We start from the raw sequence: 17,665 nt of genomic DNA, 5'->3' as shown, positions 1-17,665 counted from the left end.
TAGATCTACGAATAGCAAAAGAAAACAGGTGTGCAGGCAGTTTGCAAAGAATAATAAAATTGAAAGAGGTATCGAGAAATACACAAATAAGGCTGTATAAAACTATCCTGCGACCTACTCTAACGTATGGGTGTTAACAAAGACACTAAAACAAAAAGGAAATAATTTTAATATAATAAGGAAATTAATATAATAATTTTAAATAAGGAAACGAAGAATATTAAGAGGAATGTTGGATGAAAGTTGACAGAAATAGGATAGGAGCGAAGAACAAATTCTGAAATTTATGAAATATCGGCGAAGGGAGAATAAGCGATTTTGTCAAAGCTAGAAGATTGCAATGGCTAGGTCATTTTGTTAGAATGGAGAACAGTAGAGATTTACAGAATATAGCATGGAGAACATCGGAAGATGAGAGGAAAAGAGGTAGAGCGAGGAGAAGATGGAGGGAAGCAGTTGCGGAAGATCTACAAGAAAAGAAGATAAAAAATTGAAGGAAAGAAGCTAGAGACAGAAGAAGATGAAAGACATTAGTAAGCTGTGGGTCTGAAACGGCCTGCTACAAGCTTTTATACATATATATTCTTGAATTTTACCCATAAACAGTAAAAATCGAAGTCTCGTCTACGTAATACACTTGGTGAGGAGCATAATTATTTGTTGCATAAATGTCTCTTAAAATAGATTAAAGAACTTTGTCACAATCAGTTCGTTGAAGGCTTTTGCTCTAGCAGCTTAGGTCGCTTCAGGACATCCCAACCAATCTTTACCAGTAGCTTTTTCGATATGGGCAAACTTGTGTGGCAGTTTATGTGTAGATGTGGCAGATATGTGTTCAGCAAGCTGATACGCTAATTGTCGCAAATCACGCAAGGTGAATCCATACATCCTACTTTCAAAATCTAGGATATTCCTTACTAGTTGTTGTTTTTGTTCTGGAAAAAATACAGAGTAGCAGCTACTAAGTGACTTCTTCTCTAGCTTTGCTACCTTATTTTTATTTATTTTAACACAGAAAATAATACTACCGCAGAGATAAACCGCACAATTTTCACAGCTAGGAGATGCTATTTTTTGGGCTCAATCAAATGACAATGGAGTGTGGAGAAGACGATACAACTTCGAACTGTATAGAATATACCAGGAACCTGATATCGGAAAAGATATTAAGACAGGACGTCTGAGATGGATAGGAGAAGAAGAGGAAGACCCAGAACAAGGTTCCTTGATAACATTGAGGACACATGAGATATATGGGAATACGTGCTTTGCGGAGAAAGGCAATGGATAGGGACGACTGGAGAGAAATTCTTGAGGAGGCTAGGACAGAAGCAGGGTTGTAAAGCCGGAATGATAGTTTTGCAGGAGTAAAATGATCCCGGGAAGAAGACTTTAACACCAATGCTATTAGCCACTAGTGTACAAGCTACTGTGAGTACACATAATTTGTTTACAAGCTAGCTCGCTCAAAAGTCTGCGAGTGACCATTAAATTGTACCATTAGAAACAGTACCATAAGATGATCACTGGTATAAAATTTACGAAGGTGGAGCCTTAATCGTCTACTTTTAATAATATACATATTTCCATTATAATTTCGTTGCTTAATTATACGAGTATGTGATTACATGATCGCTAATGGGTGAAAACCCACAGATTGAATAAAACAGATTTAATAAAATCGCTTAATTGATGGAGTTGTTAACATTAAAATCTTCTTTCTGAAATACACTTAATGAATACACAAGAAACTTTTTAACCAACTTATGTAACTGTAAGGCAATGTGATATAAACAGCAAAATAACCCATTATTACATTTTTAATACGAATTACTCATTGCAGAATCTGACCTTTACCTACTGGTAATAGTACATGCATTGTTTTTGTGACTAATGCAAATAAAATGCATTCTAATATAATTTTATTAAATTATATAAAAAACCAGCCTAATACTAATCCTAATACACAATTTGGTTTCCGAAATATATTTGTAATGTATTTTTTTTCCTTTATCTTATTTTAAACCTTTATTTTGATATGTGGATTGTAAGCTACTTTATTTGGAATCAAAAAATGTAGAAATCCTAAAGGCCCGTTTTCACACTACGTCTTATTGAACGTTTTGTGGGTCATATAAAACGTACGACAAAATGTACGTTTTGTCCAGTGTATACAAACTACGTTTTTCCTTCCGTTTTCTACCTCATTTCTAATTCAGAGTCTTGAGTTGTGTGAAGTTTGTTTAGTGTTTTTTTTTATTATGGAGGAAACACGGCTGCTTTCTTTTATTTTTTCAACTATAAAGATACTACGACTGAGGAAAAAGAGGATGAAGAGGGAAAAGACAAGATGGTCAAGAGAGTGGGCTTCTAAAAAGAAGCCAGTATTCCCACGTCTCGTTACTAAAAGAGGCGAACCAGATGACTGGCGCAATTATTTGCGAATGGACACCTCAGCCTATTGTCAATTGCTAGAGTTGGTAACACCATACATATTGAAATAAGACAATAAGACAACTCTGAGATATCTTACAACAGGACGCAGCGTCAAGGACTTGGAGTTCACAATCATAATATCCAAACTAGCGTTAAGCCAAATAATTCCTGAAACCTGTGATGCAATCTACTTGGTTTTAAAACATAACTACTTAAAAACTTTTATACAATTCAATAAATTCCCCGAGAAAATCGTGGGTGCATTGCCGCAAATCTGACATTATTAGGCTTTTTTTGGGAAAAATGAAACGAACTACAGTGGAACTAGTCGTCAAATAAGTCAAGATTGGACGACTTGTCTGAACATGTATTTTCACGTAACGTTTTATCCTATCAGTTCTCTCAAAACTATGCTTCTCCCATCATTTCTACGATCTGACCTTGGATTTCATTTCGATTCGACAAGACGTACGTTTTGCTGTTTACATGCCACGTTTTATTGTATAGGATTTGTCCTATCCAACAAAACGTACAATAAGACGTAGCGTGAAAACCGGCCTTTAGATTGCTTGTGGAATCCAAACTTTTTTGCTTAAATCTGAACCTTCTATAAATTACATGGCAAAACGATGAAAATACTGACATTGGGTATCTAAAATTGCATTCCACAACATATCGATTCATCTAAGCAAGAACCTTTCGTGAACTACTTTCTTATACTCATAAAGAGTAAACAAAGATAAAACAGTTAAGTCTGATTTCACGTATAGTGCATGCTCGCTTATACGTATTTCGTCCTAGCAGGACTCGTCAGATCGATTGGTACAGAAGCTCTAAACGTAAAATAAATTTTTTTCCGCCAGAATAACTAGCGAAAATTCTAGCATCACAATATGTTAAGTACTTCCTATCTTTGAATTAATGATAAAGGCTATAGCTGGATAAGATGGTAAAATCTGCACTCGGCTGGATTTTTATTTGGGATTAAGCGCTCGAAAGTACATATTTATAAACTCCTTTAGCCAAATATTTAGCTTCCTAGGTGGCCCTAGGGGTCCCCTATAAAACAAAAAAATAAAAATTTAGGTTATGTGTGTAATTTTTGGCAAACTTTTAAATAAATATTTTTGGTGTATTTTTTTCATTATTTTGAATGGAGAGGTTAGGTTTGTCATTTTCGCTCCGGAAAATCGCCAGAATGTTGTTTATTAATAAAGTAAAGTAGTAAGTAAAGCATAAGCAATGGACGAATTTATTACTCTGGAAGCAGCGACACTCAACACAGATATGGAGTTGCTATGATCCTCAGTGAAAAAGTAACGAGATCAGTAACAGGCTTCGTTCCGATGTCGGAAAAATCTCGCCAAAAATTGGCGAAGGAAAGTGCTACCCTAATGTAGGACCATATGGGCTTGGTGAATGAAACGACAGAGGAGATCGCCGAATAGAATTTTGCCAGGAGCATAATGTTATAGCCGCAAATACATTTTTTAAATGACCTAAGCGATGCCCTTATACATGGAAATCGCCAGCTGACAAAGACAACAAAATCGTCAGAAATCAAATTGACTACATCCTAATAAAACACAGATATCTAAACACAATTCAGGCAGTAAAGGCATATCCAGGAGTAGACGTATCCTCTGATCACAGTTTTCTTATTGCTAGGTTCCAATTTCAACTAAAAAAGAAGAAACAAAAGTAAATCTGAAACACGAAATCAACACAAATCTAGATAGAAACCCAAGAAATAATTGCAGCATTTGCAATTCTTTAAAACCTCTATATTGGAGCCAAGTAAGAAAGTACTTACAACAACCAAATGTAAGAAAAAAGAGTGAATGACCGAGGAAATTCTAGAGTTTATGAATGAAAGGAGAAAAAACAAAACCATCAATACAATCCGCTATAAACAGCTTCAAAACCAAATAAGAAGAAAAATAAGGGTGGCTAAAGAAACCTACTTCTCTGAAAAATGTAAAGAAATAGAAGTACTGCAAAACAGATAGGACAACTTTAATCTACGTAAAAAAGTCAAAGAACTAGCCGGATGCTTAATGGCACATACCTTGAAAATTCTGTTGAAAATTATCCACGCCAGAATTCACTCTAAACTGGAGCTAGATATTAGTGACACACAATATGGGTTCCGCAATGGTATGGGTACCAGAGAGGCACTATTCTTCTTCAACGTGCTGACGCAGAGATGTTTGGATGTTAACCGTCCTCTTTACGTCTGTTTTATAGACTACAATAAAGCGTTTGATAAAGTAAAACATGACCGACTCATGGAAATTCTAAAAAATAAAAACCTAGATGAAAGAGATTTAAGGCTAATAACAAACCTTTATTATAATCAGCGAGCAATAGTACGCATTGAAAGAGAGACATCTGAAGAAATGGAAATAAAGAGAGGAGTCAGGCAAGGCTGCAACTATTACCTCTATTATTTAACGCTTATTCTGAAGAGGTAATTCGAGAAACTCTGGAAGATGAAACAGTTAGCATAAGAGTAAATGGAGTCTTAGTTAACAACATTAGATATGCAGATGATACAGTAATAATAGCCGATAGTTTACAAGACCTGGAAATACTCATAAGTAAAATAGTAATGTGCAGTAGAAAGTACGGACTATCGCTCAATATCAAAAAGACGAAGTTTATGAAAATTTGAAAAAACAACAAAGAGTAAAAAAGTACACTTACCTAGGAACATTTATAACAGAAAATAATGACTACACTGCAGAAATCAAAGTCAGTGGAATCATGGACGTTAAATCTAGATACAATGAGACGACATAACGCCTTTGAAATGTGGACCTATAGAAGAATTATGAGGGTTTCCTGGGTAGATAGAATTACGAACAATGAAGTACTTAGAAGAATAGGTAAAGAGAAGGAAGTTGAACTTACAATAATTAAAGAAAGAAAGCTACAGTATCTCGGACGAGATACTGTAGTGATGCGGGGCGAGAAGTATGGCATCCTGCCACTCATAATGCAAGGAAAGATAGATGGCAGAAGAAGCATCGGAAGAAGACGAATTTCATGGCTTAAGAACCTGAGAGAATGGTTTGGATGCAGCTCAAAACAATTATTTAGAGCTACTGCCTCAAAAATTAAAATAGCTATGATGATTGCCAACCTCCGTAGCGGAGATGGCACCCGAAGAAGAAGAAGTAAGTAAAGCCATGTCCTAATCTCCTACTTGACAGGTTGCCAACCCAAGGAATATCTTAAATAAGCCAATAGGTCAATAATTTGATCCTGCAAAATATATTGCTTTTAAAATACTAACCAACCTTTGAAGTATGAATTTCTATATCAGAATTCAAATGAGAATGTATTAGGGTTTTAAAAAATACATATTAAAATAAGTATAACTATACAGTCTCATATAATCTACATCGCAATTACACAGTACTTTACTATGTTATGTAAAAAAATTAAGATTTTTATACTTACGTTTTAAATAATTACCATTTATTTCTCATTATTTATTTGCCTTTTCAGAATCACTCCAGATCAGCAAGAGCTGCCGAAGCGTCTCTGAAACCACAAAGCCCTGGTTTAACGATGGGGTATATACCAGGACCAGTAATGTATATCAATGGACCTCCCTTTCCAGTTTCTTTTTTCAAACTCAGATTGCATCTCAACTCTAGCTTTACTACAGAGGTAATAATGTAAAATGATAAAATATAGATTTTTTATTGTTTTAGTTCAATAAAAGTAAAAAATATAACATTTTTAGATCAAATATGTATTCACAGAATCTGATTTCATGAAAATAATTATAAGAAATAAAAATTTTGTGACACAGTTTGAAATGAAAAGAATCTTTTTCATCTTGTAGGTCTTCTAGTATATTAGTTATTTGATATTCAGTGTCTATGCATGGAAGAATTAAGAACCAATTAGGGATGAATATTAAACGTTGCCTCATATTGTCAAGGAGTGTTCTATACTGCTTCCTCCTTTTAATTTTGAGTTTTTTTAAGTTAATCAATTCTGTGTTTATGTTATCTTATGTCTTATTTTCTTGTCTATTAAATCTTGCAATGCCTTTTACTTTTTAAAAAAATCTCATTTCACTAGCTTGGATTTTAGCAACACTGTCTTGATACACTACCTGGGTAGTGGATAGATACTTTTCTATGATCCTGGTAAAGAATAGGCCTACTTTAGGGAAGCGACTCTGACCGCGCGAGCCATGCTTTGCTCTCAAGTCTTTACTGAGAAAAATCATGTCCCATAGCTCTGTCCTTCCAAAATCTAATTACCTATTTCCTATCCCTTCATGGCTCAAGGCGCAGAAAAAATGATCCTGGACCAGCTTGAAAGTGCAATACTGTAATCATGACGACATAAATGGTTGAAAACAAACTCCCACTTGTGCAATTCTGGATAGACACGGTACTGCTATAACACATACGGACGAGAAAATACAAAGATGGGCAGAATATATCGATGAATTGTTCGATGATGAAAGAGGAGATCTGGAGCACATAGAACTTACGTCAGAAGAAATAGGTCCATATATTACAAAAGAAGAGATATTGCACGCATTAAAAACAATGAAGAGCGGGAAAAGCCCTGGACCTGATATGCTTCCTATAGAAATCCTAAAAATTCTAGATGAGAAGCACATTGATGTTTTAGTGACACTCTTGAACCAAATTTATAGTTCAGGCGTATTACCCAAAGAGTGGTTAACATCTATTTTTATTTGTCTCCCTAAAAAGAAAAACGGAAGAGAATGCAGCGATTACCGCACCATTAACTTAATGTCTCATACGCTAAAGTTACTACTTAAAGTCATCCATAACCGAATATATCACAAACTGGACATAGACGTTAATAATACAAAATTTGGTTTTCGCAAAGGTCTAGGAACACGTGAAGCTCTTTTTTCACTTAATATACTAATACAAAGATGCCTGGACGTCAATCAAGATATATACGCATGTTTAATTGACTATAATAAAGCATTCGATAAAGTACGACATAAACATTTAATGAATGTCCTGAAATCAAAGAAGATTGACTACAACGACCTCAGGATCATATCAAATTTATACTATAAACAGCGAGCAAAAGTACGTGTTAACGAACAGCTGTCAGAAGAAATTGAAATTAGATGTGAAGTAAGACAGGGATGCGTATTGTCGCCAATTCTTTTCAATGCCTACTCTGAAGAGGTCCTGAAAAAAGCTCTTGAGGGTGAAACAGCTGGAATAAAGGTAAATGGAGTTCCCATTAACAACATTAGATATGCGGACGACACTGTGATCTTAGCCGAAAACAGTGAAGATCTTCAGAGACTGGTGACCAGAATAGCAGAGTATGGAAAAGAGTATGGTCTAACAATGAATGTCAAGACGACGAAATTTATGAGAATATCGAAAACTCAAAGAAATAACGAGAATCTTCTAATAAACGAAACCAACGTCGAACAAGTGGACAAATATGCATACCTGGGAACAATGATTAACTCCACAAATGATTACAATCAGGAGATAAAAATAAGAATAGAAAAGGCTAGAGCAAATTTCAACAAAATGAGAAGAGTTCTATGTACCAGGGATTTAAAACTGGAACTAAGAGTTAGGTTGGCGAGGTGCTATGTTTTTTCGACTTTATTTTATGGAATGGAATCTTGGACCTTGAATGCGACATCAATGAAAAAACTGGAATCATTTGAGCTGTGGGTGTACAGAAGAATTCTGAAAATATCATGGACAGAACACGTCACAAACAAAGAGGTTCTGGGAAGGATGAACAAAGAAATGGAAATTTTAAATTCAATAAAAACAAGAAAATTAAAATATTTCGCACATATTACACGTGGAGAGAAATACACCTTGCTCCAACTGATTATGCAGGGAAAGATCCAAGGAAAGAGAAGCATAGGGAGGCGTAGAATGTCATGGCTGCGCAACCTGAGAGAGTGGTACGGATGTACATCAAATGAACTTTTCAGAGCAGCCGTCTCAAAAGTCCGAATAGCTATGATGATTGCCGACCTCCGCCGCGGAGATGGCACTTGAAGAAGAAGAATGAGAGTGTAATCTTTCTGATAAATTTCTTTCTCAAGGTTGAGAAAGCAATAGAAATGCCAGAGAACTTGGTATAGACAGACGTTGAAGTAACATGGACTGCTCTAAAAACGAAAATAATAAAGATAAAAGAAGACGACATCGGGTTCACGAAAAACAACAGAAAACAAGAATGGATAACGCAAGAGATCATGGACTTAAGACAAAAAAATAAAACTATAAGCAAAGAAAGATAGCTACTTAATACCAACAAAGTTTACACAATATCATACATTGTACATTTTTTAAGGAATCAGAAATTTTCTTCCTTAACTCCTAACCATTATTAGGCAAAATTGAGAGAAGACGCGGAGTTGGGAGAAAAAAATGTCTTTGATCCGAAATATACGACATTGAATGGATTTACATGAAGATCTAATAAGAACAACAGAGAATAGACAAAAATTTGCCGACGTAATTGAAAACATCCATTAATTGAATAGGAGACCATAAGAAGAAGATCTATTTATCACTATTTATCTCAATAAATATATTTATTTCTATATTAATAATCCGTATAAAAAATTGTGTTTACCGTTTCGTTAATTCTTGTGTACATCTGTCATATTTGTGTTTTAGTTGTTCAATTTTCTCGCAATTTTCATTATATATTTTTTCTGTATCTGCGGATTATGTTCTCTAGATTTTTACATTTTGGTTTGTCTTTTTTTATCAAAGCCCATGTTTTATTTGCCTTCCATTTTCCCACATTCTCTGTTATTTATTTTTACCATTTAAAAATTTCTCCACTCGTGGTTTTCAAGTTTTCGTCAACTTCATTTATCATTCCTTCTCTTATTTCCAGTTTTCGTAGTTAAAAAGATCAGCTGATTAAGCAATTTTGCTTGTTCACTCGTGGATTAATACCTGTATGGAAGGTTGCCTCCATCTTTTTGGTAATTCCATTCTTTTTTTCTATTTTGTGTCCATTCATTCATATACTGTACGTTACATTTTGTCTAGTTAGACGTTACGTCTTGCTTCTGAGGCATATGTCATTATTGGTCCTACACTGGCTTTATAAATTCTTGACTTCATCTCAGTGTTAATGTGTCTGTTTTGCCACATAGTGTTAATAAGGCATCCTGCCAGTTTATTTGATTTTTGTACTTGATCTCTCACTTCTTTGTCCATATCTCCATAGCTGGACAATGTAATTCCCAGGTATTTTATTTCCATTACTTGTTCAATACTGATGCCATCAATTTTTATTTTACATCTGGTTGGTTCTCTGCTGATTACTATTGTTTTAGTTTTCTGAGATGAGATTGTAATATTTAATTCTTTTGATCCTTAAATTGTATACCTAATTATAAATTTTATGTTTCAGGAAAGAATTCTCCACATCGGATTATGTTTGCCACATGCTTGTTCTGCTAATGACGCTCAAAAAATTATGGAAGAAACGTCATCGTCTGCTGCTAATATTACTGTAAAAGTGGAGCAAGTTAGATCTGAACACAATAGATATAATTTTTGGACAGATTCCACTTTCATTGCCTTAGGGTAGGAATAAAGTTTATCGATTTAGAGCGCCTTTGGGAAGAGTATTGGACTTTTCTAGTTAGAACTTAATTTTTTCTGAACACTCCAGTCGTCACAGACGAAAATGCCACTGAAACTCTAAAAATCATACAAACAAGCTGAATGTTGTTGAAGATGTCAATTTTGGAACCCCTAAAAGATGCAAAAAAGTTTAACAGCTTTATAGAAACTGACTTTATTTGCGGCAAACTAGAAAAATTGCATACGAAATCTGCACTTTAAAACGCATCTTAATTTTTGTCGATAAAAAACTCTGATCAAAAGATATCGAATTTTTACCATCAAGTTGATACAATTTATATTTAAAAAATTGATTTCGCGCACGTTACAAAAACGCCGGTCGATTCAAGCGTTGTCTCTGAGAGAACGGTTAATTCTACAGAAAAAAGTGCTATTGAAAATTTTTGTTCAAAATTATCTCAGCAACATTTCTTGTTTCAATGTCATCTTCATGTATAATGTTTTGTGAAAATTGACATTGAATCGATTGGAAAGTTTACATACATGGGAGTAGAAATATATGCCGATGGATAAGAAGATGAAGAAATACGGAAGAGAATAACGTAGGTAAACAGAGCTTATTTTGCCCTCTCCCATATATTTCAGTCTAAAAATGTCCACCGAAATACAAAGATGAGAATCTATAAAACCTTAATTCGGCCAATAGCATGCTATGACAGTGAAGCATGGGCCCTGAAAGAAACATCCAAAAACAAACTCGACACATTCGAAAGGAAAGTACTGAGGAGAATCCTAGGACCTGTGAGGGAAAACGGAATCTTCAGAAGTCGATACAACAACGAGCTTTATTAATTTTATAAGAAAGCACCACTGTCAGACTTCATTCTTCTTCTTCTTGTGCCACTCCTATCGGAGATTGGAAATCATCAAGGCTATCCTGACCTTGTTTACAGCTGACCTAAAGAGTTCATTAATGGTACAGCCAAACCACTCTCTCAAATTACTCAACCATGACATTCTTCTACGGCCTGGATTCCGTTTTCCTTCTATTTTTTCTTGCATTATATTTTGAAGTAATGCGTATTTATGTCCTAACGTATCGATATTAGAACAATTTAAAATAAAGAATAGATTGCTGAAACAAATACAACAGATTTGCAGTATTTTGGTTTTGGACACATTGCTAGAAGAACAGGCACGATGAAAAATAATTATTTATGTTTTGATTACTTTTTGTGGGCCGATCCCGGTGGTACTGCAATACCGGGCCAACCCGTGATAGAAGTGGAGCAAGCCCCTTAACCTTCCATCTAATTCCAAAAATCAGTTTAATATACTGGCCCCGCATGCGGGGCGTATCAGATATTAAGCTGATAAGAACAGATACTACACTTTGATCTTAGCCAGAGGCCGAGAAGCGATAACCAAAATTTTCCAGTCCAGGCTATAGACCAACAATTTGCAAGCTTGCATCGACACACACACAGTAGCGCCATCTATGGCAAATAACTTTAAACTACATACCGAAGACCATTAAAAACAAGGGCATTTGACATCAATTTACAACAAAACAGACAAGTTTAAATTATAGTTTTTTTTTGATACTACTATAAAGTCATGTTTGACCTACAACAAACACAGTTTGATACAAACGTCAAATAAACGATTGTTTCTCTGGGACATTGAAGTTTTTTAAAGGAAACTGTAATCAGGAATACAGAACGAATCCAAAAGCAACCATACATATTAAAACATCAGCTTCAGAACTGTGCCAATGCAATTAGAATAGATATATTCTGTCAATCAATAGTCACAAATTTGTTCAGTGCAGATTTGCCAATAAAAGAATAATTGTGATACATTTTTGTTTTTAAACGGTAGGTTATGCAACCAACATATCACCAAATACATTCAGAATCTTACAAGCCTTTTTATATTCATTTTGTTATTGATACATTCTCGGTCCTGTGTCGTTTTAGGAAGAAAAATAATAGTGAAATCACAGTCTATTATATGTAATAAAAATATTTCTCTAGATTAGACCTTATTATCCGGAACTTCCGATAATTTTCGAGATCTAATAGACGCCCTGTTCAACATGCTGGATCTTGCTTCACCTCTGAACGAAGCTCTGGTCGATCTTCTAGACAGTCTTACTGAAGTTGCTCTATAGAACTCTTCGATAGGTTCTTCTGCTTCTCTCGGCCTATGGAAAATTATCAAAAAAAAACATAAGAAAACAAAAACTTTGTAAAGTACACATCTAATACACGTCTTCTCCCTAAAAGGGGTAAGACTTTGTATATAAGATATAACTATAGTATGAATTGTACGTACTTTATACACGGGAAGTTCCACATCTTTTGACCTAATCCAAAGTTTTCTCCGTCTTGTAATGTCTGTGGTAGTTCTTGGTCTAAAGGTGGCCCTGGCAATTTCAATACGTCTTTTTTATTTTATTGTTTTGGTCTCCAGTCTCGTTTATTGAAGTACCCAACTATTTGTAACTTGATACTTTTTCAATTTGAATGCCGTTTATACTAATATGTGATGGTTGGGTCATGTTCTCACTGAAGATCATATACTTGGTTTTTTTGATATTCATATTTATGCCATAATTGTTGCAAGCAATATTTATATTTGTAAGTAATCGTTGTAATTCTTCTACTGTTCTTGCAACTAGTACAGTGTCGTCTGCGTATCGAATATTATTTACAACCTCTCCATTGATTACGATTCCTTCGTTTGCTTGCAAAAGGGTTCCCTGACAGATGCTTTCACTATAAACATTAAATAGTAGCGGTGACAAAATGCATTTCTGTCGTACTCCTCTACGTATTTCTATTGCTTGTGATATTTTATTTTCTATTTTGATGTTAGCTTTCTGATTCCAATATAGATTGAGGATTATTCGCAGATCTTTATTATCTATGTCCTTTCTTTCAAGAATGTTTCTTAGCTTATTATGGCGTACTCTGTCAAACGCTTTTTCAAAATCGATAAACCATGCATGTACTTCCTGATTAACGTCTAGGCATCTTTGTATAAGACCATTAAAATCGAAGAGAGCTTCTCGAGTACCTAATCCCTTTCTGAACCCCATCTGTGTATCACTAATATCTGAATCCAACTTTTGATAAACTCGGTTGTGGATGACTTTTATAAATATCTTTAGTAGATGGCTCATTAAAGATATTGTTCGATGTTCTGAACATTCTTCATTAAAACTTTCACAGACTTCATTAGAATACAAATATTGCAATAAGCCGGACATGTGATAAGAATGGGAGAAGATAGGCTACCAAAAAGAGCACTGAATGCTACAATGCAGGGAAAGAGACTGGTTGGAAAGCCAATAAAGCGCTGGAAAGACACAGTAAACAGCGATGCACAAGCCCTTTTAGGAGTCCGTGTATGGAGCAGCTCAGCCCCAGACAAGTAAAGGTGAAGGCAAAAAATAAAGAAGGCTAAGGCTCAATTTGGACTGTAGAGCCGTAGAAGAAGAAAAAGAACATTAATTGTTTAAAATATTTTTTTTAGATTACAACTTTGTAAATTCGTTTTTTTTTCTCGTTTTTACACCTACGAGGGGGCCTTTTAGGAGGAAGCCGGAGGGTAGAAGTGTTATCTTATTTGAGATCCCAAAATCGACATTCTCAGCAAAATTCAGCTTGTTCGCATGATTTTTAGAGGTAAAATCTCTGACGACTCAACTATAAACTATCCGCGATGCACTGTTATGAGTACAAATATCCAATATCTCTCCTAAACGTGACACTTAGGAGAGATATTAGATAATACCAATATACAAAAATAACACCACATTTTTGTGGACATCCTGTTTTGGCCATGATGGTAAGTGGTAAGATTTGATATTTTTACGAACATTCTTTTACTTCTAGGGTTACCACCGTTGCAGTTGTTTTCATGTTGATTGTGGGTACGGCGTTTGATTACTATTTGGAGCATCTTAAAAAGTGTAATATGAAAGATAAAAATTTCTCCCACTTCAGTAAACAGCTTGATATGGCTATGCCAGATTTAAAAGCAAAAAATGGTAAGATTTTTAAATAAACTCAATTATCCTGCTTTATTTCGCACAATAGTTTTGGTTAACGAATTAGCAGTTTCTACTGGCATTTGTAATTGTATCATCTTTTCCCGTAAAATGAACCAGTCAACATTGTCGTAGGCTCCTTTAACATTCAAAAACATGGATCCGCAGTATTCTATTCATTTTAGGGAGGGTGTGGCAAATTTGAGAAATAAAAAAATTGGTTAGATAAGCAATAATAAATATAGATGTAAATTGAGAGTCTTCACTGAGAGGAAGGAGTATCCCTCAGAAAAGTTTTGAAAATAACGTTTTTGGAGCCAAAATTATAACTTAACGCCTTCATACAAAAATGAAGCAAACTAAATATAATTTGAATATTTAAAAACTTTTTTAATGTTTTTTACAAAAACATGATGCAAATTTAACAAGTTTATTTCCTCCTGGATAAGCCTTCGATTTGTGAAGCAAGATAAATTGTCTGTTCTTAAACACTATTATTTAAACAACAATTTGCGTGGATCAATTGTAAAACTTTCTCTACAAACTCTTCCTTTTGTGATAATAGTTGTTTCCGATGAATGCTCATTAGAGCTAACCCATTAAAGCGATCTTCGACTATTGTTTGTACTCCGCAACCATGTTTTTTTCTTCCAAGACTGTTGAACGACCTCTAAACTGTACACAAATACAAGGCAATGTTACGAGAATTTCCAGCAATCTTTTTGTTATCGGATAAAAAGTAGTGAACGCTCGAACCAGTTCAAAGGTGTTGAAGTTGTCCAACTCATTATTAAGGTGTTTTTTATTCCAATATTTTACTCACACCGCATTGATAACCGATAAAAAAGAAGAATTATTTGAAATAATGAAAGAACTGGACGTAGAAGCTGGAAAGATAGGCCTTAATATGAATTACAGCAGGACCAAAATCATAACAAATACAGATGAAGATCACAATAAGGATCGGACAAGATGAAATAGAACAAGTTCAGGATTATATATATCTGGGTCAAACTATAAAACTTAACAAAGAAAACCAAACAGCAGAGATAAAAAGACGAGTTAGACTGGCATGAGTGGCATTTGGCAAACTAAGCTATATTCGTCAAAACAAAGATATCCACAGCATCTTAAGACCAAAGTATACAATCAATGCGTACTCCCTGTTCTCACTTATGATTCTCAAACGTGGACATTTACAAAAGCAAACATGAACAAAATCATAAAAACCCAAAGAGTAATGGAAAGATAAATGTTGCACATAAGACTAATGGATAAAAAGAGAAACGAGTGGATAAGAGAGAAAACAAAAGTGCGGGATGTTAGACAAGAAGTTGCAAAATTAAAATGGAGATTTGCCACCGATGGAACAAAATTTCTTATAAATTGGAGACCGTGGGTATATAAACGAAGCAGAGGAAGGCCCCAAATGAGATGGGCAGATGATATCAGGAAGCACGTGGGCTCTAAGTCGATGACTGTAGCAACAGACATAGAAGAATGGAAAAGGATTGGGGAGGCCTATCTCCGAAGATGGACCGAAGAAGGCTAATTAGATAGATAGACAGAACAAAGCTTGTGCTCAAAGTTCAAAGAATCTAAAATTCGTTGAATTGCATATTTGGACTTATTAATTAAGTATTAGTTGTGCTTGGAAATACTTCCAGTTTGAGCTAAATGTATTCTCAGAACTCATAAGGCCATTAAAATATTTGGCTCTACGAATTCAGAGGTGGTTGCTGTTGCTTTTAGATTTAAACAATATTAGGTAAATAAAATAATAGCAGATTTCAAATTTTCATTAAAGTTTTGTTAAGTTTATGTGGTTTTTTCGTCCCAGCTAGAATGTAGAAACAGAGTAGTTGCGTTCAAAATCAAGATAAAGTTACAACTTTGTATTTTTATATATTGCTTATTAACCAATTTTACACTCGCCTCGTCCTCTTTAGGGGGGACAGCTGCCCCCCTGCCCCTCGCTGTGGACGCCCATGGTTAGACTTATTTGGATGTCAGTAACTATATCTGTCACTGCATCGATGGTACCAAATTCCTTTTTAAAACCATATTGTGTAGCTGGAAGTGCACCACCAGTTTACTTTTCTTTATTCTTCTCTTTCTTTGATTGTCCTTTCTATATTTTTAATTTGCATAGTCCTATTGTCTCCTTAGACTGCCACAATTCCCAGACAATGGCTGCAATCGACCTTTGTAGCAATTACCAAAAAGCCAAGTGCAACAACTTGCTCAGATCACAGAACAATAGCTTTAATGAGTCACACACTTAAAACATTTTTGAAAATAATTCACAGCAGAATTGTTAAAACTCTTGAATATGAAATTAGTGACACACAATTTGGCTTTAGAAATAGTATGAGTACAAGAGATGCTTTGTTCGGCTTGAATGTGCTGGCTCAGAGATGCATGGACATGAATCAGGACATGTACTTATGTTTTGTAGACTTTGAAAAGGCATTTGATAAGGTTCAACATAAAAAGCTTGTAGATATATTTAAAAGCAAAAATATTGACAGTCGTGATATGAAAATTATATCTAATTTATATTGGAATCAAACTGCCAAAGTAAGAGTTGACAACCAATACACCCAAAATATCAAAATACAGAGAGGAGTCCGCCAGGGTTGCGTGCTGTCCCCACTACTTTTCAATGTCTACAGTGAAGCGGTATTTCAAAAAGCGCTCTCAGACTCAATGGAAGGTATATCTATCAATGGAGAAGTTTTGAATAACTTACGTTTTGCAGACGATACAGTAATAATGACGGATAACAACAATGATTTACAGAACGTAATGCAACGCCTTAATGAACGCTGTCATGAGTACGAACTGAAGATAAATTTAAAGAAAACTAAATACACGATCATGACTAAATCTGCACCTAAATCTGCACATGCAAATATTCAACTGACTATTGAAGATACTGCAATTGAGAGTGTTAATAACTATAAATACTTCTTCTTCACGTGCCATCTCCGCGACGGAGGTTGGCAATCATCATGACTATTATGATCTTAGATGCTGCTGCTTTGAATAGTTCAATTGATGTGCATCCGTACCATTCCCTCAAGTTACGCAACCATGAGATTCTTCTTCTTCCTACACTTCTCTTGCCCTGGATTTTCCCTTGTATAATCATTCCCTTGTATAAATACTTAGGAACATGAATAACATCAGATGTAGACCAAACCAAAGAAATTAGGACACGCATTGAAATAGCACGTGCATCATTCATTAAACTTAATAAGTTTCTTTGTTGTCGGGATATAAGGTTAGAACTACGCCTGAGAATGCTTCGATGTTACGTGTTCTCTACTCTTCTTTATGGCTTGGAAGCATGGACACTAAAACACGTCCATCTGAATAAGTTGGCCGCCTTTGAATTTTGGTGTTACAGAAGAATCCTACGAATATCATGGATTCAAAGAATGTCAAACGTGGAAGTAACTAGAAGGATAGGAAATGAGGCGCAAATATTATTAATTATCAAAAGACGAAAACTTGAGTACTTAGGACATGTGATGAGAGGGCAAAAATACGCATTATTACAACT

General features: G+C 34.9%; 1 protein-coding gene, 1 long non-coding RNA gene and 1 other non-coding gene across 4 annotated transcripts in view; 1 reads left to right on the top strand and 2 right to left on the bottom strand.

Annotated features, from left to right (window-relative positions):
• Nucleotides 1–17,665, top strand: part of LOC140444907 (nose resistant to fluoxetine protein 6) — a 95,193-nt gene that overhangs the window by 53,470 nt on the left and 24,058 nt on the right. For both annotated transcript variants that reach the window (XM_072536594.1, XM_072536593.1), the window contains exons 3-5: nt 5,950–6,114; nt 9,865–10,040; nt 13,943–14,097. In XM_072536594.1, coding sequence (XP_072392695.1) covers nt 5,950–6,114; nt 9,865–10,040; nt 13,943–14,097 — 496 coding nt within the window. The remainder of the gene's footprint in view (nt 1–5,949; nt 6,115–9,864; nt 10,041–13,942; nt 14,098–17,665) is intronic.
• LOC140447076 (U2 spliceosomal RNA) lies at nt 11,271–11,462 on the bottom strand. The gene has a single exon (XR_011951574.1). It is a non-coding gene; the product is annotated as a U2 spliceosomal RNA (small nuclear RNA).
• On the bottom strand, nt 11,302–12,454 carry LOC140444909 (uncharacterized). The gene is made up of 2 exons (XR_011951348.1): nt 12,378–12,454; nt 11,302–12,246 (listed from the first exon to the last, which is right to left on the bottom strand). It is a non-coding gene; the product is annotated as an uncharacterized lncRNA (long non-coding RNA).

The sequence above is a fragment of the Diabrotica undecimpunctata genome, chromosome 7 (assembly GCF_040954645.1).
Source record: "Diabrotica undecimpunctata isolate CICGRU chromosome 7, icDiaUnde3, whole genome shotgun sequence".
NCBI classification, from domain to species: Eukaryota; Metazoa; Arthropoda; class Insecta; order Coleoptera; family Chrysomelidae; genus Diabrotica; species Diabrotica undecimpunctata.
Note: the sequence above shows the minus strand (reverse complement) of the source record. Positions and strands in the feature narration are given on the sequence as shown.